Raw genomic sequence first — 27,642 nt, 5'->3', positions numbered from 1 at the left:
TTTTTTTTTCCCTCCTTTCTTTCAAGTTTTGAAGAGAATGAATTGAATTCAAGATTGTTCCACTCTTGTTCCACACTGGAATGTTGACCAGACAAACTACAGGCTTGCGACTGCAGGTCTAACCGAAGCGTTACTGCCTGTTTAAGCTGCAGTGGAAAAGCGGTCTTCTGGGCCCAGCTGAATGCAAGAAGGCACAAAGAAGAAGTTCTTCATCAATGTGTCTGAAGCAATTGCAGCATCTTGCATCTCATCCCTGTGGCAGAAAAGGATTGAGAGCTGTAGTGAGGTGTTCTCATGTGCACTTTGACAGCATCACAGAACTGCCGAGGCTGGAATAGAGCTCTGAGACCATCCAGCCCAGCCTATGGCCTAACACCACCACATCAACCAGAGCAGGGCACTAAGTGCCATGTTCAGTCTTACCTCAAACACCTCCACCACCTCCCTGGGCAGTCCACTCCAGTGCCTAATTCCCCTTTCCCTGAAGAAGTGCTTCTTAATGTTCAACCTAAACCTCCCCTGGCACAGCTTCGGGCCATGTCCTCTGCTCATGTCACAAGGTGCCTGGGAGAAGAGCCTGACCCCCACTTGACTACAACTTCCCTTCAGGTAATTGCAGAGTGTGATGTGGTCCCCTCTGAGTCTCCTCTTTTCCAGGCTAATGAACCCCAGCTTCCTCAGCCTCATTTCAGAAACCAGCCCTGAACACAGCACTCTGGAACCAGTCTACTGCCCCTGGATAGGTTGGCCTTAGTCTCAGCAGAAGAGAGGATCAGCAGCACAAGTGCCTGGCAGGTAAAGGCTGAGCCTCCCTGCTGGCAGAAGCACACAGCCCTGGCTGCCTCAGTACTGGATGGAACAGGTTACTCACCTCTCAGCACCACCACAACCACCTTACTGCCCTCCCTGCCTGCAAGAGTGCACACAAGATGCAGTTACCAGGATCAGAACAGATCAAAGGTTGACATCAAAGAGTAAAAGGCTTTACAGCTACCACTAAACTCAGTCAACAGCAGGTGCTCTGCTTTCCTTTGTCAGCTTTAAAGCAAAGCTGGGATTTGATCACAGCTCTCAGTTCAGTCTTAGCAAAGTCAGACAACAGTGAAAAACCCTAAACACACACAACCCCAGACTAAGCCAGCACTTGGCTGCTGCTTCCTCTATTTAGCACGGGACAGAATTTCTGCTGGGCTGTCAGTGCACCTTCCTGAAGCCAGTGACAACAACCTTGCCAAGGCTGCTCTCTGCTACCAGGAGGATTTTCTTACCAGTCACTGAAAGACATCATGTAGTAGATCAGTGGCCTCTGGTAGTCGTTAAAGGCAGACTGTTCCCCCAGGGTGCCAGAACCCATGTTGTCAAAGATCAGCCAGTCTCCAACGCTCAGCTCGGGAAGAAGACAGTTTTCCACTATTTGATCAAGCTCATCACAGGATGGACCCCAAAGGCTGCTTGCAAACAGAGGCTCATCTTCCTTGTATTTCTAGGTGGAAAGGATCCAAGGAATTCAGGCTTCAGTTTAGTCAACACCAACATTTGCAAACACACAGAAGGAAAGGTTTGTGTCTAACCACATATTCAAACACTTCATTTGTGTATTAAGAATAAGGACTTGGAAGAAAGGAGAGGGCCTCACCTTGTGAACCTCTGGGATGGCATTCAGTTTCTCAGACAATTTACTTGCAAACGACCCATAAACACCATCATTAATGTAGTATGTAAATACTGGCTCATCATCGTTCCTGGGCTGCTCCACTGCAAGCACAAACAGAAGCTGTCTTGCATGCATTTGTTGTCATGAGGAGTTTTTACACCCTAAGTGAACGGCCTTCTCCTGACAAGGGGGCTCCATATGCACTGGAAAGGGAGAACTATGAGCAGAGTAACCTCTGAGACCAGACTGTAAACCGAGTTGTAACAGGGAGGTGGTGGATGTCTCCTCCCTCAGGGTGCTCAAGGTAAGGCTGGATGAGGGCTTGAGCAGCTGAGTCTAGTTGAGAGGTGTCTCTGCTAATGGCAGGGAGGTTGGAGTAGATGAGCTGTGAGGTCCCTTCCAACCTGAGCCAGTCTGTGATTCTAAAGCATCAGGCTTAATAAAGTTAATGCTTTCAGTAATAATCACTGTTGAGAATATAAATCCAATGTCTACTTTAGCAGAGAAGCAACTATCTCCAAGACAGATCTGTGTCCTTGTGTAAAGCACCCAGTACAGCTTTAACCACTGAGAAGTCAAAGCTAGCAAGGAAAGCAGTGGCACAACCATAACAAAGGAAGTGAGACACAGATCACATCTGGTCAGAAGCCAAAGGGCAGATGAAGGTGCAAGCATAAGGGAATGCTGAAGCAACTAGTCCATCCTGCCTGAAAGCAGGCAGCTGGCTGCACTGGTTCACAACATGCAAGAGACAAGCAGAGCCCTTACCTCCAGAAGGAAGAAGTTTATCACACTCAACAGTCTTCTTTGCAATGATGTTAACTGCCAGTGTAAATGCAGAGGAGACATAGTAACACCCAGGCTCTGCAATCACATTGACACCAGATTCCTTAGGAAAGTAGACCTCCAGCAATGGCCTGATGAAATGATTAACCTAGGGAGTTGAAGTCAAAGGTAATACCAATGAAACTCATCTTAGGGCAGCATCAGGTTTCATCTCCAAGCATCAGCTTTCAGCAGCAGCAGTTGAAGCCAGAGCACCAAGAGCTCACTGCTCTGAGGTGCCCAATTTACACAAGTGCTCAAGGCAAAATTGGTCCTTCTGCTAAACACTGAGAACTGAGTACCACACCTCCAAGCACTACACAGGGCCTCCTCCCAGCCAGAGTTCAAGCTGTGGCAGCCTCAAGGCTGCACAAGTGAAGTAAAAGCTTGTCCAGAGCAACAGATAACGTGAAGTTACACATGACACCCAAGAGCCTCTCTGTGAGCAGTTCTGAACACTGCCCTATTAGATTTGACACTGATGGGCAAATCTTAAGCCATAGATCTGAAGACTAACAAGCATTTTGGGCAAGTTACAACAGCTGAGCTAAGAAAGAAAAGCTCCAACTGCTGTTAGTGACATTTTACAGCATCACTGTTCAGAGGCTGCTCTGTCTGATGTGCTGCCACTACCCAAGATCCAATTGAGGCCAAATCAAAGGCTGGCCAAAAGCAAAACTAAAAGCAAGACCTTGATAGCCTTCAGTTCTAAAGCCAAGCACCAGAAGCTTCTATGCAGTAGCAAGATGGTTGGTGATCCCAAGCATGCTAAGCAACCCCAGCCCAAACCATGCAGCAGAGCAACCAGCTGGGACGAGAGTCAACTGCCAAAACGAATGGATCACTACTGGTAAGTGTCACAGGACAGCAACTGGATCTGTGATGTGGCCAACACAGCATTCACCCAGTGAGCAGGGTGAGAAAGAAATACCAAGCATTCCCAAGGACTGGTTGCACTGCCCATGATAAAAAAATAGATCAACACAGGTCTTTGGATCTTATGGATTACAGACTACCATGGAACTCAGAATAGGTTTCAGCTGTCGCCGTCAGCTGTGCCCTGAAGGCTGAACACTTTAGAGCTCTAAACCAGGGTTCAGCAGACTGCAAAGATGAAGCTTCCAAAACACTGCATACCTCTTCCAGCTGCAGTTCTGACCCTGTGAAGCCCCCACCAATATCCAACAGGTTCATCTTGAAGCCAAATTCTTCCTGAAAAAGCACAGGCAGAAGGTAAGTGCACAGACAACTGTAAGACATCTTTTGTGCTCCTTACTGTGGCTGGTTTGAGTATGCTTAGCAGAGTACATCTAGGGAGGCAGTAATGGCACTGTAAGAGTCAGCATAGCTCCATTAAACCCAGCAGCAATAGCACTGGGATGTCAACAGAGGCTGCCTCAAGTCCCACAGCAATGTCAGCTCCCATCTTGAGCTTCTCTGCTCTGTTCAGACATTATCTGCTGAAGAGGGCACTGCATCCTGCCAAGGTTTTAGCAACTCAGGTATCTGGGCAATGCAAGCCATCTCCTAAGATGTTCAGGGAAGGTATTTCTGAACTCTGCCATGTAAGAAATACCCAGAGCATCTGTAAGGCCCACAAGAGTCATCTGAAACATCTGACAAATACCAAGCCAACCTCGTGGAGCTCAACAAGGCTGAGCGCAAGGTCCTGCACCTGGGTCAGGGCAATCCCAAGCACAAATCCAGGCTGGGAGGGGAAGGGCTGGAGAGCAGCCTGCAGGAGAAGGACTTGGGGCTGTCAGTTGGTGACAAACTCCCCAGGAGCCAGCAATGGTCATTGGCAGCCCAGCAGGCAGCTCTGTGCTGAGCTGCATCCACAGCAGGGAGAGCTGCAGGGCAGGGAGGGGATTCTGTCCCTCTGCTCTGCTGAGAGCTCACCTGCAGCACTGCCTCCAGTTCTGGGGCCCCCAGCAGAACAAGAGATCTAGAACTGCTGGAGCAGGCCCAGAGGAGGCCACAAAGAAGATCAGGGAACTGGGGACAGGCTGGGACAGTTGGGGCTGTTCAACCTGGAGAAGAGATGGCTCCAGGGAGGCCTTGGAGCAGCCTTCCAGCACCTGAAGGAGGCCTTCAAGAAAGCTGGGAAGGTACTTTTGACAAGGGCTTGCAGTGATGAGAGGGAACAGATTGAAGCTTGTAGAGGGCAAATTCAGACTGGAGATCAGGAAGAAATTCTTTCCAATGAGGGTGGTGAGACATTGGAGCAGGTTGCTTAGTGAAGTTGCGGATGCCCCCTCCCAGGAGGTGTTGAAGGCCAGGTTGGATGAGGCCTTGAGCAACCTGGGCTGGTGGGAGGTGTCCCTACCCAAGGCAGGGGAGCTGGAACCAGATGATCTTTAAGATCCCTTCTAACCCAAACCATTCTATGAATCCAAATTTGGATATCCCCCCACATGATGCTTAGTTACTAATCTCAGAGATTAACCTGCACCAAATTCTATCACAAGGAGTGCTTAATATTTTAATACCACTTAACTGTGCATTTGCAGGATTGAGATGAATTTCAAGAAGCCTTTACCAGAAGTGGGAAACTTTAACTGGAAAACAGCATCCAAGGCTGCTGCCTGTCAGTGGGACAGCACACATTCATCTTTGTCCACCATCAGGATTACACAGTTTGGTTTAGCTCTACCACACATTTCACAATGGAGCATTTAGTCCCTTACTAGAAGTTCCATTTCCTACATTGATGCATTTTGCAAATCATGTAGTTGGCTTGCTGACACAACTAGACTGGCAAGGATCCTCTGCTGTGGCAATGGTGTGTGTGCATCCATCTACTTACAGCCATGTCAAACACACACCGAGCGTCAGATATGGCATGAATGTAGGTTTGCAGCTCCTTGCAAGAGCCCGAAACATGGAATCTGAAAGAGAGAAACCCACAGTTAACACCCTGCACCAGGCAGCTTGCAGACTGTCCCACCATCTAAACCAGCAATGGAAGCAGCTCATGCTCAGGTGACCTGAGCCAGGCTTGCAGGGTACTACAGTAACTGTGCAAAGCAGTGCAGAAGATGACCGACTGTCTGCTGCTGCATGGGATCTGAACTTGAGGCTTGCCTTGCTCTTCCTGCTGGGAGTGGCCTACATCTTTGAGAAGTAACCACAGATTTACTGAGCCTTTCTGTCATCTCTGCTGAAGTGGTTAAAATTTGGTTCTTCAGTGAGTGCAAATGCTAACAGGACCTCTACAGTGTCCCCTCTTAACCTGCTGTGTGTTGCCTTGCCTGTGCACCCTCTCTGCTGGGCTTCCAGTTTGCTTCTCAAAGCTATGGCTCTACTGTGCTCACTAGCTACTCTCTCCAATATTTGGGAGAGAGTGAGTAGAATTATGTCCCACTGCCACCCTGTTCTGAAGCCCCTTCACCCCAGGCCTGGTCCTAGTTTCACTGGAGGGCCAAACAGGCTGCTGAGCAGGTCAGCAGCAGCAGAGAAGTATTGATGCCTCCCACAAGCCCCTGAAGCCCCTCTGGTTCCCTGTCTAATAGGTTTAAGCACTGCCATAGTTCTGGTAGTAACTGAGGTGCTCCAAGCAGCAACAACATTCCCATGGGCTTCTTAAAGACCAGTGTGGCCTGCTGGTTCTGGGTATATTGTACCACACCCACGTGTCACAGTGCTCTCTATGCCAAGTCTGCCCCCAAACAGCATTCCTTAAAGGAGGAAGGCTCACATTTTAAGCTTTCTGCCCCAAATTTCAGCTACTTGAACACCAACTTCAAATAGATTTGCATCAAAACAATTGTTTCTTTTTTAGTCCCCCAAATCTGACTCCTGTTTTAAATACTGCCTTCCTGACCCACCCTCTCTCAGTTTGGTGGCTTTGTCAGAACATCCAGCAGCAGCTGCCAGACCAGCAGCTGCAGGCAGGCAGAGCAGTGCCTTGTGCCTGCACTCCTCCATACAGCACAAATCTTTGTAAAACTAAGTCAAAATACCACATCTGGAAGCTCTCAGAATGCTAGGGTTCATTCCTACCATCTGCAAGTCAAAAAAACTTAGTGACATGGGATCTAGCTCTTAGAAAATTCAATCCCATATTCTTCTTAAGTCTGTCCAAGCCATTCCATACCATAATAGCATCTGTCTGCTATGCCTATTGCTGGGAAAGTACAAATTAAGTTACCATGGAGGTTCAAGAGCACAGCCAGAAAACAAGAGAGGCTTCTAAACTTTGCTTGTTGGCTGACAGAAGGATTTCTGATACTCAATTGCCTTGAGGACTGCAACATGATGATCTTTGAGGTCTCTCCCAGCCTCAGTGATTCTGTGATTCCATGTACTTCATTTCAGTGGTTGCTTACATGTTAGCACTTTGCAAGCAGAAACTCATGATCTAACAGTTGGCAGTTTGGGCTTTGTTTTGGTATTTGGTTTCCTTTTTTTTAGTAACCCATGTAAATCAGCATCAAGGCCAGAGGGGGGATTCCTTTGCAGTCTAGATCTTGAGAGCATCACACAAGCATTTGCTTGGCCAGCATGGAACAATACAGTTACTCACTTGACACCAACTATTTGGACTCCCAGCTCCTTAGCACATTCCATGAGGTGCCTACAATTCTTCAGAGTGGTGCCAAACTTCATATTCAGCTCCTCATCAGCAGTAATGCCTTCTGTGGCAATGTGCAGTAAGAGCCTAAGAGAAGGGGAAGATGATTGGGGCAGTTGGTTTACATCATCAGCACATGTGAAGCCTGAAGACTGTCAGAAGTGTGTTGATTATGTTGTCAGAGCTCCAGCGATGGATGAGCCAAGGGAACCTAGCAAAACCAATCCTGTACAGAGAAAAAACTAGCAATTAGGGGCTAAAGCATGGAGCCAGCAAGGACAAGGGATTTGGAAATGCAGCAGCTAAGACTCTTCTGTAGCAGCAAGAGTCTGCTGAGTGCTGGAATGAAAAAGCATGTTACCTTCTCAGAAAGCACACCCTCCCATAAAACCACTGCCACTGCAATATGCTCTTCCCACCCCTCCTGCTTTCCAGTCAAGAGAGGAGCATGGAGCTTCCCCTCCAGCCAGCTGTATCAAACCTGGTGAACTCAGCCTCTGGCCAACACCAGGCTGGCACATTGCAAGCAGACCCCAGCCACTCCCTCCACCTCCCCTCCTGGCTGAGAACATGGGCTGAGGATGGGGTGAAGGTGAGAGTCCCTTCCCTGCCCCTCTCACAGGGATCTTGTAGGGCAGGGGGGAAATGAGTGTAAATCTCAGTCTTCAGCTGTGAGACTGCTTCCTCTTTCCAGCCAAAGCTTCATTCTGGATTGGTCTGGCAAACCATGGTGCCACACTGACAGTTTTCTACATTACAGCAACATTTGAGGGGCAAAGGCACATCCACATCAGAAGCTCCAGAGGTGTATCTCAAACTGACAGCTGCAAGCTGTCACTCCTCCCCACAATGAAGATCCATTAGTCATGTGGGAAACTAAACAGTTGTCATGACACACACATGGGCTGTACAGGAGCACATGCCAGGGAACCAAGACAGAGGACACAAGAAAGTGGCAGAAGCTCTGCACCCCAAGGGAAGGAGCTCTCTTCAAGACATGCAACAAGCAAAATTCAGCCCAGCCACTACCAAACAGGTTCACAGAATGGTTGGGGTTGGACACAACCTTTAAAGGCCATCTAGTCCACATGTCCTGCAATAAGCAGGGCCATCTTGAACTGGATGAAGCTGCCCAGAGCCCTGTCCAACTTGACCTGGAATGTTTCCAGGGATGGGGCATCTACTGCCTCTAGGAAACCTGTTCCAGTGTTCTACCACTCTGAAAAAAAACCCTACCAAGTCTAAATCTCCCCTCTTTTAGTTTGAAGCCATCACCTTTAGCCCTCCTGCAAGACAACCTGCTAAAACACTGGTCCCCATCTTTCTTACAGGCCCCCTTTAAGTACTAGAAGGCTGCAATAAGGTGTCCCTGGAGCTCTCTCTTCTCTCCAGGATGAACCACCCCAGCTCTTTGTTTTTCTTCACAGGAGAGATGTTGTCTTAGCAGCTACCCTGACTTGCAGGAGCCCTTCCCAAGTGCCTCACAAAGTATTTACAATGCATTTTGTAAAGAGCAGAGGGAAAACCCAGAAAAGTCCTTAGTTGTCAGAGAGGCTGCCCAGCAGTCCTGCTTCACTTGCACTGCCTCATCTGCAGAAACTGAGCAGCCTCCTTTCCTGCTTCTCCACTAGCAGAGATATTTCTGCTCAAGAAACCTGCAGTCAAACAATCCTCTGTAAAGCACCTGGGGAAAAGTGCTAGACATAGTAATACAAAAAACTGTCAGAAGCTGAACTCTTCACAATGGAAACAGATCTCAAATCCATAATGCTCTGCTTTGTAACCACTTCTGAAGTCATCCAGCACTGACATGCAGTGCTGAGTTTTGATGTCAGTGTGAGTAAGGAGAGCTTTCTACTGCAAACCACTGAAGAAAGTGTAATTCTGGTATCTGGAAAACTAGCAGGTTTCTCTGCCTGGGTTTCAGCCAGTTGGAGCAAGGCTGGAGAATGATGCTTGGGGTTTTTGCTTAAGGAAGCACTGATACCTCAACCAACCATGCCTCTGCTTGAGCCCCACAGACTCCAGCAACCTTAGCCATTAAACTTGGCCTAGAAAAAGCCAAAAGTATAAAAGAAATGGAAAACTTCAGCACTCCTTCCTGACTTTGCTTCTCTTTCTTAAAAGAGAAAGTTTGCCCCTTTTGAGTCAAGGCTTCCAAAGGCAGGAAACACCATTTACATGGAAAGCTACACCTACTGCTGAAGCTGCAGCAGAAAGCCAGAATTCAGAAGATGAGAATTACAGCTAAGCAGGATTCCCCTCAAAGCACAATTAGCTTCATCTACAAAAAGGATCTAGCTGTAGCAAGCACACATCAGGAGAACAAGGCTATGTAAAGGCTTCAACTTTCTGAAACTATGCCAAGGAAGAGAAAGCAAAAAAGATTCAGCTGTCACTTCAGCACTGAAGCTTTAATGACCCCAAGAAGAGAACTTCACTAAAACAAGCCAATCTGTACAGAACAGGAGCAAGAGGTCAGGGGTCTAGAGAATTTACATTGCAATCTGCACTACTTCTGTGGACAATTTAGTTTCTTGTCCTTGGTAAAGAGCAACTCCTTCAAATACTAGGCTATGGGATCCTTGAAAAGAAGAATTGGTTTTCCCCTCTAGCTCATGAAACTCCTTCATTCTCCCTCCCTGCTTTACAATTCCTCTGGCTCAAGAAAAATCTGCATCCTAACTTCTCTTCCCGTGCATGTTACCATAGACAACATCTCCTAGAAGAAGGAAATCCATGCAGAAACTAACAAACCACCCAGCCCCAGTGGTAACTGGTTAAATACTAATGATGTCAGAGAGCTTCAGCACTGCTGAGGCTTTCACATGCACACAGCATGCCAAGGCCAGTGTTTTACACACATTTCCCATACATAACAATGTCACCACCAGCAAAGGCAACATTAACTCTCAAAGTGTCTTCAAAAAACCCCCACCAATCCCAAACATCTAAACCAACCCCAAAATGGATCACTGCTTGGGATGAGCAGTGTCCAGACACTGAATTCAGTAGAATCTTCCCAGTTCTTCAACTTAAGGCCAGTTTGGGCAGAAGACACAACACTTCAGTAAGGACTGTCTGGAACCAAGGGCTTAGCAAAGGATGTCAGGAATTCAGTTTGAATGTGTTGATGTTTGTGGCAAGCCAGAGCTCACACCACTGCAAAGCACTCTGACAATCACTTAGGCTCTGACTCCACAGCTTTTAAAGGTATGGCCCACAGCCAAAGTATTCATATGTGAGGGGTTTGATGCTTCATGACAAGCACTTATCAGTCCAGAAGAGACCATGACACATTGGCAGCAGTAACATTTAGCCAGAACAGCAGCTTTGATCACTTCTCTACAGAAAGCACCTGGGCCAATACTGAAGCAAAGAGAGCTGGGGTCAAACTGATCACTGTTACTAGTGGGGGAACACATGTAGCTATATTTGATAGACACTGCAGAGTGCCCACAGCCCAGATGGGACCCAATGCACACTGCTCATTTGCTGATAAGGCTCAGCCTAGACTTCAGTTGAAGCTACTAACATCTGAACAGAATACCCCACTGAAAAAAAATGTACTTGCAGATGAGGTGCCAGACTTCTGGCTTTAAATCACTACCACCTTTCCATGAAGCCTGTCCTGAGAAATCAAAAAGATGTCTCCCAAAGCAAGGGCCTTACTGTCACATTAATAAGCTGAGACCCAGCATGGAAGAAGCTGCAAAAAGCTACCTTCAAGAGAGGCAAAGAGCAGAGGAGATACAAGTGAATTGTATTAGAGGCCATGCACCTCTCTTGCCTGTGTTCTGGGTTGTGTGAGCTGCAAACTTCAGTTCCCCCCCCCAGCAAAAAGCCACCCCAAATGGTGACACTCACTTCGCATTGGGATGGTTCCGTGCAATTTTCTTCAGCTCCACGTCGTTGTCACAAGTCACGATGTTGATCCCAGCTTTGGCTGCATACTTCAGCTGAGAAGCTTGCTTGCAAGGGTTTGTGTAGATGATATTTTCAGGAGAAATGCCCAGGTCTTGCACCAATGCCATTTCAGACTGGAAAGCAGGAGCACACCAGAGTTGGAGACAGCCCAGCACACTGAGTTTTCATTAGCTGTGCTCTAGTACTGCACAAGCCCTGCGAGGAGAGTCTGAGGGAGCTGGGGTTGCTTAGCCTGGAGAAGGCTCAGGGGTAACCTTATTGCTCTCTACAACTACCTGAAAGGGGGTTGTAGCCAGGTGGGGGTTGGTCTCTTCTCCCAGGCAACCAGCACCAGAATAAGAGGACACAGTCTCAAGCTGTGCCAGGGGAAGTTGAGGCTGGAGGGGAGGAGAAAGTTCTTCCCAGAAAGAGTCATGGGCCATTGGAATGTGCTGCCCAGGGAAGTGGTGGAGTCCCCATCCCTGGAGGTGTTCAAGAAAGGATTGGATGTGCCACTTGGAGCCATGGTTTAGTTGTCAGGAGGTATTAGGTAATAGGTTGGACTTGATGACCTCTGAGGTCTTTCCCAACCTATTTGATTCTGTGATTCTAAACAGTCAAGTACACTCCAGAGAACTACCCACTGCTGCTGGGGTGCAAGGACAGACTTGTAACAGGAGTTCCCAATTTACATGATTGATAACCATGGCACTTAATAGCCAAACCAGCTGATTTTTAAATGAACAGGCATGTGCAAGAAAATAAAGCACAGAAACACAGCAACTTACTTTACTGGAACATGCAAATCCAACACCAAGGGTTCCCAAGATTTCAAGTACACCTGGAGTAGAATTGCATCTTACAGGATAAAATGGCTTTATTGGTGCCATCACATTCTGCCATTGTATGTTCTTCTTTACCAGCTTTCCAAGGTCACCAACATAAAATGCTCTTCTTTCAGTCTAACAGAAGTGGGAAGAATAGAAAAATAAAAGGTCTGAAATTGTGGGTTTGCTGTCAGAAACAAACACTCCATGAAACAAAGGCTTAAAGAATTATGTCCATACTTCTCACAGCTTTTAGGTTTGACCTTGAACAATGCTTTTGCTTTTAATCTCACCTAGCAACCTGATGTTTGGGGTTTTATTTCACAAAGTGAGTATCTAAGGGACTCTCTACCACTTCAGAGACATCATGAATGCTATTCAGACAACATTCTGAGACTCCTGAACAAAAGCTATTACTGAAATACCACATGTTGGCTTTATCTTAAGCACAGGATTGGTTAGGACTCTCTCCCAACTTCTTTTTATTTTCAGATGGTTGCAACTTTTTGGAGGGAGAAAAATCTACTGGGATGAAAGCTTCCACAGTCTCAACATAATTTATAGCTTACTGTAGAAGGAATCAAAATCTTACTGCACTGCCATTGTTTTGAACATCTAGCTAATAGCTCCTTTCACTGGAAATTCATTTGGTAGTTGTTTTAATTCAGGAAGTTTGAGACTGCTCTTGAAATTCAAACAGAATGTTGAAGAGCTAAACTCAGTGTGTTGAGGGTGCAAAGTCAAGCACATAATCTTTAGGAAAATGCACAGACACTGTCCTGGAAACTGTTAGTAGTCCCCCTGGTGAGCATCTGCTAACAGAGTCTCTCAACACCAAGTCCTGATGTGGATGCAGTGGACTGGAATCCAACCAGCTCATTCAGGATGTGTCTGTCATGTGCACTCAGTACAGCTCCTGATGGCCTACTGCCTAGCAATTGAAGCCCATCACGAAACACCACCACCAATCTCAGGTAAGACTGTACATCCAGAGTTAATTCCAGCCCTTGACTTTGGCAGGTATGGAACTATGCTGTTGGCTTATTGTACACAATGCTGTTTCTGTTCAAAAGACAAAGAGAAATTCCATCGGGTGGAAGCATACTGACCCCCTGTACGGGTCACCAGCAGGAATGGGATCTGCAGCTTTAGCTCCATGGCACAGGCCTCTACCCCTTGAGCTAAAGGAGTAAATGAAAGCAGCAGAAGGCAGCTATATCCTCTGTGAGCCAGCCAGTGGTTGGAGACATGACATGTTGCCAGAAGTTTACCTATTTATTTGCTAGACAGAAAAAGAGTATTAGGAATCAGGAGTTGGGAATCCTCCACCTGAGTTCAGAAGGCCACGGGATTTAGCTATCTGCTGTACTACAGTTGAGCACTTGCATTTGAACAGCAGTTCTGAGAAGTCAAGGGAAAAGTGAGTAACTCCTAGATATGGCATTAAGGATACAGGATTTGCTTAATGATTCTTTTTAAGCCCACTTTCTACAACCTTGTCCATGAAACAGATCCCAGTATCTTGCTGCCTCCTAAGGAGCAGTGAAGCCTTATTTCACTACAACTGCTGTTGTATACACAGAATTGTCTAAGTTTCTTCATGGTGGATTGCTAAACCTTGATAGCTTTTAGACCAGTTTCTTTTCTTGAGAGAATAAAAAGGTAGCACCTCACCATATCCTCACACTCCTGTTTCCAATGGAGAAAACAGTGATAGGAACACAACTGTGAGCAACCACAGGAATGTTAAACTGGCTCAGCATATAGATTTGTCTCAACTTGGGCATATTTTTAGGTAAGAAAAAAGTTTCTAGCTTAGCACTATCCACTTGCCCCATTTCAGCTTCCTTCTCTAAACTCCATTCTCAAAACAGTGAGATTGGAAATGGGATTTAATGCCATCAGCAAGGCTACTTTTCTGCTGGCCTCTCAGGTAGTTAACAACTGTTGCCCAAATCTCCCCAACAGAATTCAGCCCAAGGCCAAACAGACAGTACAGAACTAGCATTAGAAGAGGAAACCAAGGCGAATTTTAGCTGACTGCTCCCCTGACGTTGTCAGCTCAACGTTAGACACCTTGGCTTAGCTTGAAGCCTTCAAGAGAAGCAAAAACCAGAAGATTTGAGAAGCTGCTAGGAAACCCCACTTACATGAGTGTGTTCATAAATACAGTTGTCAATCACATCTGCAAGGGTCGCTCCTTCATCCAACAGACCGATGGAGTAATTTGCATCCTCGAGAAATCCTTTCATCTCAGCCGTGTTCCACCAAGCCGACAGTCATAAACCAAGAAACACAAGGGATGGGCTTCCAAGCCTTAGGTCCGGGGCCTTAAATTATGCAACAAACTGCACAGAGAAAACAGGCTCATGGCAAGAGGCACAAAGCATGCTGGGTCACTACTTACAATCAGACAGCGTGCTGCACCTGACAGACAAGCACTAACACACACCCTTGACAAAAAAGTCAGAGGGGTTTTTTTCCCCCCTCTTGTTCACCCTCTGTTTGCCATCAAGACAGAGCAACTCTACTGAAGGCACAAAGAAGAGAAGCTGGTTACTCTGATACAAATCACTGATGCAAGGCTGTTTGAGAAGAATCCCAAGCTGTGTGCACACTGATCCATGCTGAGCTTTTGCAAACTATGAAACCATTTTAAGTACACTCAGAGAGAGTGACTGCCCATTGGAATGGGCTGCCCGAGGAGGTGGTGGAGTCACCATCACTGGAGGGGTTCAGGAGGAGACTTGATGGGGTGCTGGGTGCCATGGTTTAGTTGATAAGGTGGTGCTGGATGATAGGTTGGACATCATGATCTCGAAGGTCTCTTCCAACCTGGTCTACTCTGTTCTAAGTGTAGCATACTCATACAAACACCTCAGCTCAGCTGCTCTGAAGCAGAGCATCTTAAGCGACATTAGTTTTCAAGCATGCAACTGGCAGACTGCCTGTGATACATTTCTGAGTTTAAGGAAAGCTTGTAGTTTAATGTTAGCATTGACATGGGTTAGATTCACATGCCAGTTTACAATGTGTGAAAGTGGCTGTTATTTACTAGACATTTATTCTACTGTTCTGATCAGAAGACTACCTACAACACTCAAGTAAGTCTCCACTCCCTCTAGAGCTTAACAGAAAGAAGCCCCTAGCTAGAAGTGCTATAACCCTCTGAGGGGAACATTTCACTGAAAATTTGGCAAAGACCTGGAGCATTCAAAACATGAAGACAAAACAAAGTTAACAGCAGTTTAATTGTTTTTTAGTTTAATTCCCTTATAGCATGACTTAAAAAGCCTAAATGTTAGCTAAGTTCAAGTACTTGATGCACCTTTAGGAGCATTAGGAACACAACATTTTCTTCTGCAAGAACAATTCTTGGTTTTGTCTTGCAGGAAAGATACAAAGAGCAGTAAGTAACCCAAGCATGATGAATACACAGAAAAGCAAAGGGATTTCCATTTGCAGCTGATGATTCAAATGTAGCTCTGTTACCCATTCAAAACCCACAGGTCTTTTTTCGTCCTTTTGGGACACAGTGAGTGTTAAAGGGAAACTGTCAAATGTTTGGTGTTTCACCTGACTCTGTAACACAGAATCATAGAATTGTCAGGGCTGGAAGGCACCTCAAGGATCAGCCAGTTCCAAACCCCTGCCATGGGCAGGGACACCTCACACTGGATCAGGTTGCCCAGAGCCACATCCAGCCTGGTCATAAAAACCTCCAGGGATGAGGCTTCCACCGCCTCCCTGGGCAACCTGTGCCAGTGTCTCACCACCCTCATGGGGAAGAGCTTTCTAATACCCAATCTCAATCTACCCATTTCTAGTTTTCCATTCCCCCAGTCCTATCACTACCTGGCACCCTAAAAACTCCCTCCCCAGCTCTCTTATAGGCCCCCCTTCAGATACTGGAAGGCCATAGTAAGGTCTCTGAGCATCTTTTAGGATATGTCATCTGTCCTACAGCTTCAGAAAGGTCAACAAAACTCAGTGGCAACATTCTGACACACTAATTCTGGACACCACAAGCCTCTATCATCCCAGTTTTTCTTTCCCCCTCCCAAATCACATCCACACAGTAAATACTGTAAGCACCTGCAACAAAATGCATGCAAGAAGTGACCCAGCTGGCAGAAGCCTCATATCTGAGGCTCTTTTTATTGTTTATTCAAGTTGGACAAATTCTGTGTTTCTTGTAAGCTCCCAATTCTCTGCCATGTTGTACAAACCTGTCTGAAAGCCTGCAGGCAAAAGAAAAGCATTTAAAGGATTTACTACACTTATAAAGGTACCACTTAGCAAGATCTTAAAAGTTTTGGTGGTTTTGTTCATACTATAAACCATTTCCTGCTCTCTTAAGCGTGCAGATGGTCTAGAGTCCCTTCCACTGAACAAGAGCACAGCCACATCTGCCCTGCTGGAAGGTCTCAGCACAGCCAGTGGAACTAGTAACAGCACTGAGCAGGATTTTAGACCTACTGGGCACACAGACCCTGAAAGCTAACTGCTTGTGTCTTGTAGCTCCAATGAAGAGTCTCAATCAAAACAACAGCTAGCTCTTTTTCTTCCACTCCTGGTGTTCACCTGAGTTGCCCTGGAGTAGATTCAAGCTGATTTTGTAGCATATTAATCCAAAATAGTCTTGTGGTCAAGAGGCAGGTACAAAAAGGAATCTCTTGCAAGTACAGACAAAAATAGCTTGCAACAATCCATGAACAGCCTAATATAACCTCTCCCACACTGCTGAGCAGCAACTGTTTTTTCTAAGCATGTCCATGGCATCTAAGCTTTCTCCTTTAGCAAAATCCATCTAGTAAAGAGCTTACACTGCCCTACCAATTTCTGTTCACAGTCACAGACCATTTCTCTCCCATTTCTCCTGCACTGCCTGGAAGAAAGTTCATCTTCTCAGTCTTGTTGAGAAGATAGGAAGAATATTCTCCAAAGAGAAGTGAAATTCCTACCAGCACTGCTACAGCACCACCACAAAGCAGTGCCTGTCTTGCTAAAGGGTTAACACCTGCAGTAGGGTTTAGGCTTGTGCTGTGACCTTACTCTGTTCTGACTGGCCCTCCTCCTGGGGAGGGAGAAGAATCAGTGATAAAATCCATGAAAGATCAAATGATTGCACAGAAGGAAAGAGGATGGTTTAAAGACTTCTGTGTAAGATGAGTCAGAAATCACACAGTACAGAGTGCAGTCCATGCTGGAAGTGCTGACTTGCAGCAAGTCATGATTTGATAGACTTAAGTGTGGTAACACCACCCATTTTACCACCTGAAACGCTCGTCTGCATAACGCTCCGGGACACACATTTTAGGGCAAAGGAAAGCTGTCAAATGGTATGAGAGTTCCACAAAGGCATGCAATTGCTTCCTTTGAAGTAAGGCTTACATCCTCAGGCTCCTTAGGGTTTTAACACAACAGCTTTGCAGGTGAGGAACTTGAGGATTCAAGTTCACATATTTAAACACTGCAATTAGCTGCTTGGACTAGAAAATGAAAATGCTCTGAGAAGTGACTGCCACAGGCTTGTCATGTGCAAGCATCCACAACACACACATCATTTTCCATTCTTTTTCCTTCACATTGTCAGAACTACCTATTGCTTGGCCTGAAAACAAAAACCAACCCAACCACCGCCCTGAGGTTTGGTTCTGTCGCTAAAGACTTCCTCTGCAAAGAACAAAGTCTCCACAAATCAAAGGGGCTCCCAATAATGCCTCTCAACCACATGTCCTAAGCCAAACAAATATTTACACCATTAACAGTTTTGCTCATGGAAAAACCATCAAGAGGTAGAACACATTCATCTTGCATTCCTTCCATTGCTGGTGCTTCAGGGGTAGCAGATTCCAAAGTAGAGGCATTTTGTCACTGAAGTTGGCAGTTAAGTACAGAACAGGTGTACTTGGGAAGCAGGGACACAAGCCACGCTGTTTTAATGTAGGAAATGCCTCTTTTCCATGCCTTTACAAGAAGTATTCCATGATGCCATTTCACCACTTGACATTTTTATCATACACCTAAGTGCAGCCACTAACTGCCTGCCAGAACTGCAGAGGCAGGTGCCTGCCTTCACAAGGACCGAGGACACTTGGCAGTGCCCAAGTTGCCTCTGGCACAAATCCCTTGAGGGTTACAGCAGAGCACCTGTGCAGCTTCGGTTAGCTGCATCCTGTCACTCTCCCAGGAATGCTCCACACAGTTAAAGGAGCAATGGAACAAGAGCCAAAGTAAGCAAGCAAAGATGGTAGGTACTAAAAAAATAATGCCCCATCTATCATCATCTACAGGAATCACGCTTTCAAGAGCCCCTTTGTTTTCTTCAAGCTCAAATACATTATTCAAAGCCAAGATGCTAGTAAAGCTCTCTGCAGTAATTACTCCTCTAAATGCATAAATACTTCTGTGCTACCATACCAGCACTTGCACAACAGAGCAAGCAGTTAGTTCCTTATTCTATCCTCTTACTTCCTTAGTCAACTGCCCCACTCCTCCAAACTCCAGGTCCTCCCGTTCCCTAGTTACCACCCAGTGCCATTTAGACAGCCAAGAGAGCTTTAAAGGCTGGCCAGTACAGGTAACTACTGCTTCTACTTGGCACAGACAGGGCTTGTTAACTGATCAGATTTCCTATCACTAATTCCCTCCATTTCCTATCAACCAGATGTGGCAAGAAATACAACAGAACTTGAAGAGAGCAAGACTTCAGGCCACAGCTCCCAAACTGCTCAGGAAGTCAGAGCCTGAAGAGCAAGACAGAACTAACTCCCAGGTTCTTCCCTGGCCAGTGTGATGCAAGGACAAAAGTGGGAGGGAGACAATTAGGAAAAGGAAGCAGGTTTAATGGCAATTTAAGTATACCTTAAGCCAGCAGGTTTATTGGCGCTCCAGTGGAACATAATAATTATATTTAAAAGCTCAATTGACCGTCTTCCCATTAAATCACTCTGCAAGTTGAACAGGGCTCAAAGCTACCAATTAGTGCCTACCTCACGTCTTCCCCGCGTTTGAGGCAATCACCTGTGCCTTGGCACACCGAAGCAGGCAGAGATTCACTGGCAAACGCTTGCTAGTCATGCTGCCTGCATCACTGCCACATTCAATGCTCAGCTACTCGTTTGTGTACAGTACACTACTACTGAGCTCAAAACAAACACGCAGATAGGACCATCTGGACACTCAGCTGCGAGCAGAGCAAACCCAGGAGCGTTCCCAGCCAGGACAAGCGAGCTATACTTTGCACCACTTGCCACAGCACCTGGGTCTAGAATGCAGCGACCAGAACAGCCTTTTCAGAGGCTTCAGCCAGAGCAGAAACTCTTTCAGAATAGTTTTAGAAACTGAAATTCACTGTAGGACCTTAAGAACTCACACATCACTCACTCCCCCCCCCAGCAATTCTTCTGTCTGCCCTGTCTTTGCCCTGCTTTATTCCTGTTGGAAATGCAAGTGTAGATGGGGAAAGTGGCATGCAAGAGTTCTACCCACACACAAAAGTGAGCCAAAAGTCAGAAACTGAGCAAGATAAAATTTCCTCAGGTCTTTTGCTTATAAAATCCTGTGACATCTGCAAAATAAGTGATACTCAGAATTGTCAGTGTTAGCTGTGGTCACTTGAACAGGTCAGTTGTCTGCATAGAATGAACGTGGTTAATTCAGTAAGTTTCCAACAAAACAAGGATATAGCCTGTGGAGATAAACCCAGAAACCATGACAAACCAGGCTCACCCTGGGCCTCCCTCACTGCAGTGTTTTCTAAGAACAGGGTCACCTTATCAGGACACAAACTAACACAACTGGCATTTGGATTCTTTGTGGTCTTTGAAAAGTACCTGGCTCAGTCAGATGCACTTAACCACTCAGAAGGGTTACATTAAAAAGTGTTTTGTAGGTACTAAGCCAAATAAAAGTGCCTGCAGCTAGACAAAAAAAGTATTACTGTAAAGCCAACTTAACTCAGCACAAATGCATTTAAGCCTATTGTTAAACCCACATAAAGCTATTGTTTTATGTTAACAGAACAGGATAACCACACACATTCCAGAGTTTTCTGTGCTCCTTGACATCAGCTATGTACATTCATTTGTTTTCTGTTATCATGGGCCTTGGTTTTTCCTTAGCAGCTGTTTGCCTCAAAAACGTAAAGGCATTTACACCAACGGTACAGAGTTTCCATCCAACAGAATCCCACATTCCACTGTAGCTCAATTACAACTATATGTGGAAGTGGATAGCAATTAGCAAATAATGGAGACAGGCATTTGGGAAGGCACACCCTTCATCAGCAGCACTACTTACTGTAACTATTTGAGTAAGTCATAGTCCCCCCCCGGAATGAAAGCCCCATACAACATGCACACCACTGCTTTCAAACGCCGATTACTTACATCAAGGCAGTTATCTTGCTTAACAAAGAGACAATACACATTCATATTTTCAGAAGAGCTTATTCTCCAGCATACAGATGGAAAGAGAAGGAAGAAACTTACATGGACAAGTTAGGAGATGGAACCCTACTATCATCAGCTAGGTTCCCAAGGTGGCTCAGCGTTGAAATCGAACTGTTCTCTATAAAGCACTTCTCCTAAGCCCTCTGGATAGTTGTAAACTTGATCAGAGATTTTGCCCTGTGGGAGAAGATGCACACAAAAATAAGTTTCACAGCCAGAACAAATTAAAAGCTTAATCTTCAAACATGTAACAAACATCTTTTCAGTAGTGCTTTTCAGGAGGCTTGCAACAATCCCACCACGAAGTTAATAACCACATAAGATGTCCAGGGTAAGAGTGACCGTAAGTGTTGAGCCAGATCAAAGCAGGGGTATGAAGAACTGCTCAAACACATTAATTTGGCACATGAAACTGTTTGTTGTACTTCTCTTTCATAAATCTGAACTGGAAGACTTTCAAAACTAAATGCAAAGTGCTGTACATGATCCTGGCTTAAGGCAGTATGCTTGAATACTGGACTGCAGTCCCAGCAGCATGTCTGACCCTGCAACCACTCCGCTTCTTCCCCTCCCCGCTTCTTCCCCTCCCCGCTTCCTTTCTATTTCAGAATTCCCTTGCCATGTTTTCTTCCTCTGCTGTGAATGAAGACAGCATATGGGTGAAAAATAGTGCTTTATATAGTGAAACTGAACACCATACAGACAAATCCAGAGATGAGCAAGACAGTCAAGAGAAGGGAACTTATGCTTGCCTTCAGGAATGAGGCATTACCTCAGCTGGCCATTGAAGGCTATTACAAACAACCCCAGAGCAGCATTTCAGAAGTACAAGGCTAGCTCACTCAAATTAAGGAAAAACAATCTCATAAAACAGTACAATGAGCATAAAAACTAGTCAAGGAAGCATTAACCAGCCCTGCTCAGAAAGTCAATCCTTCTAAGAGGAACTGTAATTTTCAGGGATTAAGTATGATACAGAAGTGATGATGTGTAAACCCAACACAGAAATGGTTTCTACAAAATCACTGTGGTCTATAGACCACATGAAACATGGAATGTGCCAGCCTACTGTAAAAACAAATCTTTCCTGCTCTCATTATTTAAGTGAGACGTGCTGACTACAAAAACCCGGCTTCTGGTAATCACCTAACCCAAATTATCACCTTTTCAACCACATTACAGTTAAAGCAGCAGCTGAAGGGTATTGCTTTTCACTTATTCTTGCCATTATAAAAGAAAACTAATATACTTTATAAAGCACTCAATTAGCATGAGCACAACTTGGGGGTAACTTCCACAGCCACTCCACAAGAGCAGCATGCTCACCTTTAGCATATAAATTAGCATTTGGGAGCACACAACAGTAAAAATAAACCTCAGCACTTCAAAATTAATTGAGAAATTAAGGGATTTTGCCTGCTAGAATTAGTGCCATGCAGTGTATTTAATCTTATCCCTTTCTTCCAGTAAAGAAGTCAGTAACATTTACCTCTGAGTGTGCACACAACAGTTTTAAAAGCTGCCAGCACTCTCCTTTTGTACAATTAATAACTCCATGAGTTACCAGTGCTGTTCTGATTACACTCAAGAACTCTCATGAATGTTCCAGTGACTATGAAGTTTAGCACCCAAACCAAGTCATTAAACCCAGGTGTTTCTAGGGAGAGTGTCTGACCTTCAGTGTAGGACTTCAAAAGCCACACTTCAGACAAGCATCACCTGCAGTACTATTCCAGTAAATATTCTCACACACCCCAAGAAGGAAAGCTCCTGTGGAGCTGGAATGAAAACTGATCATTTTCTGTAGCAAGCCAACTGTGAGCTGTGCCCAGTTCTAATTGCCCTCAGAATTCCTTTTAAATGAGAATTACTTATTTGAATGACCTACACAAACAAAGTTTGACTGCCCTCTTTTGTGCAGGCTTGCCAATATGGAATATGCAGAGGGGGAAAGGATACAATGTTGGACTTTCAAATCACACTAATTTTCCTCTGCTTTGACCAGCACGAGGGGTGAGTTTGCTGTAGGGTGGCAGAGCAGTACTACCATTTGATGCAGAAGTGCATTAGATGTCCATAACTGACAGGGAGAAATTCATTTTTAAAAGAGCTGTGCATGCAGTCAGCCACAGTGAAAAGTGTTCATTGCTTAACAGCCTTAAAATGGGCATAAAAAGCATTATTTGCTCAACAGTGAGCTTTCAGTTCTGGGAATAATCAATGAGACAGCTTTGCCTTTTAAAACTCAAGTGACACCATATTTATGTCTTTAGATAACATCTGTTAGTGTACTCCACTAGCAGGTGCCTCCAGTTTGACTGCAGCTCAACCTGCAGTGCTGTACTTTGTAGCTGAATAGTAACACTCACCTGAGGAACAAAATAAGCCCACAGCTGTCCACAGCACATAGTTTTGCCGGAACAACTGCATCCCATAGCAAGCTTTCAGTGCCAGCAGGCCAGTCTGGGCCAGGCTTTTTGCAGCTAACCAGCCTGGCCCCCTCAGCTCCATATATCTGATATTAACAGGCCTACAGATACAGTTTCCAAATCATTTGATAAAAAAACCAAAACCAAACCAAACCAAACCCCACAACTCACTGCATGTGTTTCTGGAAAGAGAACCTTTAGTGACCTGAGCTAAAGCATCTCTGAACCAAGCACCAAAATTCTAGCAAAACCATGACCCTGCACATTTGCACCAGCTGACAGAGGCACCAAAGTTATTCCAGTCTAGGGAAAAAACCAACCAAACAACAGATCAGGGTGTTGTGACAAGGCAGTCACCTGAGGAGAGCAGGTCCTGAAGGGAGCACAGGTCCCCAAGGAATCTGCCCATCAGCCATGCTCCTATGCTACATCAACAGCATTTTTAACTGAAATTTGCCATTACACCCCAATTAAGCCTCCCTTTCAGGAAGGAACAGTCTTCATTTCCTTTCCAGAGCACTGTCTCTCCTTTAATTGGAGAGATGGAATCATCTCAAGACCGTGTAGCCCAGCATTGCTGCAAACACACACCTGCACCAGCCTTCCAGCACAGGGAGCAGCAAGAGGCACAAGCTGCTTGCCAGGGGGCAGGCTGCAGTGCAAAAGGCAGCAAGCCTACCTCTTGCCTCCTGTAGAATTGTGCCCAAGGGAGAAACATTCCCATTGCTGCTCACCACCAAACAACACTTTGCCTCTCCCAAAGTTCCTGTACAAACCCTTCTTTCTGGGGTTTAAAAGCCCTCCCCTGGAGACCAAGGCCTGGCGGGAAGGATGGGGGGCAGCAAGCGGCTGGCTTGGGCTACAACAGGCAGAGCAGGCAAGGGAAGGGAGCTCACCACTGCCTGAAACACAGGGGAGGGGGCTGCCGTGTTGCAAGCATCAGCCACGGCAGCAGCATTGTTCACACGGTGACAGGAAGGAAAGAACTAGACTGGACCAGTCCAGACTGGAACAAACCCCTCCTACCATCACCATTATTCACAACCCCCACCTCCCCCCCAGCACCGCTGCCTCCCACATTTATCCAGGGAAGAATGGCAAGTGCAGTATCTTCAGAGCCAAAAATGCAGCAGCAGGGGCGAGGGCAGAAGTGGGGCAGCACTCCCCCCACGACCCAGTGCCATGCAGGAGACTGAGCCATGTCTCTGGCTGGAAGGGTAGGCAGGTCTAACCCACTTTGTCGGATACCACGCTGCTTTCACGCAGGGCGGCTACGTTCGACTGGGACGACACAATCCAATCCTGCTCGGTCACCAGAGACTGCTGCAGAGGTCTGAAACACAGCACTTCTCCAGCCTGCCGGCACACATCACCTGTGCAGGATTTTACCCTGAAGAACGATGCACTTCAGAAAGGCTGAAAAGGTTTAAGCTCACTTTCTTCCCTCTTCACCACAATCAGGGTGCCCCCAGCACAGATACACATCTTCTTGGGCTCTGAGTGAGCCCAGGCTGCCACCTGGAAGAGACTTGCAGTGTTGTCTAACAAAGAGCCATAACAGTATCCTCAGTCATGCCAGCTGGTCCACATCCCTGTGTCTGCAACATCCACCTTGGACATGCATGAGCCCCCTGCTCCCACACTGTACTTCCAGCACCCATTCAATCAGTTGGCAGTCACCTCTGCTGATCCCTCACCACTAACCAGTCACAGGCACCTCTGCTGATCATTCCAACAGGGAACAGCACAGCAGCAAGCACACGCACACACACTGGGCATACCCTGACATCCAGGTGCACATGCTTTACACACACAGCTGGCAGCTGAACGGTGTGACTGGACCCTCTTTTCCATACTTTCTGAAAGCCACCAGTCCAGCAGTGGCTGGCTGGACCACAACAGCAAAAGCAGCCAAGCCAAGGAGGTTGCCAAGGTTCCACCAAGCCTGCTCCTGCTCCACTGACAGACAACGGGAGGGGTGAAACTTGCGTCCTTGAGATGACCAGCCAACACCTCTAGCAGAGAGGGGGCTGATAACAGAGGGCTCCACTTTCCTTATGCTGGAGAACCCCCCCCCCCCCCCGGCCCCTCTGTGTGAAGGCAATTTGCTCCGTCATTCCAGCACTCGTCCCGGAAAGCGTCACTTGTGCGCTGCCCTTACAACTTGCGCGGCGCCCTGACAGCTTGCACTGCCGCCCTGCTCCCCGGCGCGGCCCTCTGTCCACCACGTCGAGGGGCGCAGGGGGAAGCCTTGTGCGGGCGCCCACGGGCGCAGCTCAGGTGAGGGGCGAGAGGTGCGTGACAGTGGGAGCCCGGATGGATAGTCACAGTCACAGGCGCACAACATGGCCTCTGAGAGGCAGGCAAGAAGAGACTCCGCGACCATGCCACCGGCACTTCTCCAGCCGTTAGCCAGGTCAGCCTCAAAGCCTCACACACAGCTGCTCCCCCCTAGGCCTGCCTGAGGGAGCTTCTTGCAATGCGGCTGCACCCGAGGAGAAAGGATTCGCCGGAACCTGTACGGGAACCACACTGCTCCCGAGCCCAGGCAGCCGCCACCGGGCGAGGGTACGGCACGCCGGGGGCGGGAGCAGTCCCTCTCGCTGAGGGGTCCAAGCGAGAACGCCCCTCGCTCTCCCCAGGAGGGTGCACTGCGAGAGGAAGCAACGCCCGGCGGGAACGGGTCTCCGCCGCGGGGCACTGCCCCAGCTGCTAAGGGGGAAGACACCACACAGCCCCCCTCCGCACGGATCCGCCATGTTAGGGCGGCCGCCGAGCCCCCGCTCCCCGCGGAGCCAGCGGCCCCACCGCCCTTCCCGCGCCCTGCGGCACTGGGGGAGAAGGGAGAGCCGTGTCTCCGGCGCAGCCCTCGCCCCGCTGCCCGGCTTCCCCCTCCCGCCTTGCCGCCTCTCACACGCAGGGCTGTCCGCCATGTTAGCGTGGCGGCCGCTGACCCCCTCTGCCCACCGTCACCACCGCCCTCCGGGCCGCGGGGGGCCTCGCTGCTCGCCCCCTCGACCCCCGGGGCGGCGGCTCCCCTTCGCCCAGCGACTTGCTGCGCGGCGAGGGAGAGAGGGAGCCTCAGCTCTGACTCATCCCCGCCGCTCTCCCATCTGCTGCCGCCGGTGGCAGCCGGTCTCGCCCCACGCCGCCGGGCGGAGAAAGGGCAGCGGGAGGAACTGGCCCCATCACCCTCCCCGCCGGCACTGCCACGGCGGCTCGCAGCGGTGCTGCCCGTCGGGGAGCCCTCCACCTTCCCGGGCCGCAACCATCGCGCCCCTTTCCTTCTCGTACTAAGGGGAACAAGGGCTCGCCCCTCCCCTAAACCCCAGGCCCAGGGAGCAGAGCTGCCTCCCCTCCCTCCCGCCACCGGTGTCAACGGACGCCCCGGCCCACTCCGGAGCTCAGGGTGGGCGTCGCCACCTCCCTCCCTTCACCCCTCCCACCCTCCCGCCGCCTCCCCCGCGGCGCCAGCCCCAGCCCCCCAGGGAGGCTGGGGGCACCGGGACCCCCAGCCCCGGTACTCACGTGAGATAACGGCCCGAAAGATTTGGTAAATCGTCTTCTCTTTTTAGGCGGAATTTTTAAAGAGGGATGTGGGAACCTACAGCAGAAATACAGGCGGCGGCAGCGGCGCCTTCCAGGGCCATAGGCTGCGGGGGCGACCGGCGAGGGAAGCGCAGTGCAGCGCTGGGACGAGAGGGCACAAGCAGAGAGAGACAGAACCGGAGCGGGCCGGGGTGCGGGGCTGCGGCAGGTAGGGACGGAGGCAGAAGCGCGGTACCGGGCGGCGAGGCGAACGGCGAGGCGAGGAGAAGGGGCCGCCGCTGGCAGCGCTCTTATAGGACGAGCGAGCGGGGAGGGACCTGGCGCCACGCGTCACCGCACCGCGGGGCGGGAGGCGCCGGCGCCGCCGAAACCACCCCCAGTGCCCCCTCCCGCCACGGCAGGCCGGGTCGTTGGAGGCAGCGGGCGGACGGGCATGCGCCGAGCGCCGCTGGCGGGCAGGACACCGTTACCGCTGCCCCGGGGCCCGCTGCCCAACATGGAGGCGCGGCGGGCTCTGCGCTGCTGCCGGGGCGGGACGGGCGCAGGTGCGGGCGGGGCGGGGCTGAGCCAGCCGGTGAGGCTGGCTGTCCCCCGGTGAGGCTGGTGTCCCCGGCGGGCTGCCCTCCCTGTCTGGCACCGCGGGTGCTGCGGGAAAGGCCGCGGTAGTTAATGACGGGAAGGGCAGGCAGCCCGATGGGCTGTGCTGAAGGCGTCCCTCAGAATCCAGGGCAGGATCCACCCAGGACTCCGTGTGGGAACCCGTATTTGTGTCACAGAAACGTCTTTCCGCGAAACGAAGACCCATCCCGTGTCACTGCAACATTGAGCAGGTGGGAAAAGAAGCCAGGTCTTGGGGCCAGTCTGAAGCTTCGTCCGCCGAGTTAGCAGCAGTCCAATACCTCGCGATTCACTGAGCATTGATAAGCTGCTAATGATGCTCCCTGAGGGAGATTCGCCACACTGCAGACCTGGCAGCCTCTGACTCTCATGAATCTCAGGCCTTCAAGAGTCCAGTAGGTGGGCTTAGCTGGCCCATGTTTTTCACACTGAGACATCTGCATCATATCCAAAAGCCTTCAGTATTGTCATAGTACTCTTGCAAGAAAGCACAGCTCAGATGTAAGTGGAACAAAGCCACTGGGAGGACGAGTGCCGCAGTTAAAGGTGAAGCTGAGGGTGAACCATGATCTGCCAGCCCCAGTCTGTCATGCCAACTTGACCAAACCACACAGGACTGTTGTTTTAAAAAGTCATTCCAGTAGTTACAGTTCTTTCCAGACACTAAAATGTGTGGCTATGCAGTTCACTGAGACCACCAAAAGATGTATTTGTTTTGGAAAGAAGTTGTTCACCTTGGGGCACATTATTTTTCTTTTTAAAAGGTAGATTTTTTTTTTTCCTCCCCCCAAGGAAAGCTGAGTTT

General features: G+C 48.3%; 1 protein-coding gene across 1 annotated transcript; it reads right to left on the bottom strand.

Moving 5' to 3' along the window:
• On the bottom strand, positions 1-26,497 carry AZIN1 (antizyme inhibitor 1). Its single transcript, XM_054167147.1, has 12 exons — positions 26,199-26,497; positions 20,281-20,418; positions 13,936-14,133; positions 11,747-11,920; positions 10,920-11,092; positions 7,005-7,139; positions 5,286-5,367; positions 3,617-3,691; positions 2,423-2,588; positions 1,637-1,755; positions 1,269-1,483; positions 1-253 (listed from the first exon to the last, which is right to left on the bottom strand). Exons 3-12 carry the CDS (start codon positions 14,035-14,037, stop codon positions 142-144), a joined length of 1,353 nt encoding a protein of 450 aa, XP_054023122.1. The 5' UTR covers positions 14,038-14,133; positions 20,281-20,418; positions 26,199-26,497; the 3' UTR covers positions 1-141.
• Between the last annotated feature and the right edge of the window lie 1,145 nt (positions 26,498-27,642).

Source organism: Dryobates pubescens, chromosome 14 (assembly GCF_014839835.1).
Source record: "Dryobates pubescens isolate bDryPub1 chromosome 14, bDryPub1.pri, whole genome shotgun sequence".
In the NCBI taxonomy this organism is placed as follows: Eukaryota; Metazoa; Chordata; class Aves; order Piciformes; family Picidae; genus Dryobates; species Dryobates pubescens.
The sequence above is the reverse complement of the archived record's forward strand: the minus strand, read 5'-3'. Positions and strand labels throughout refer to the sequence as shown.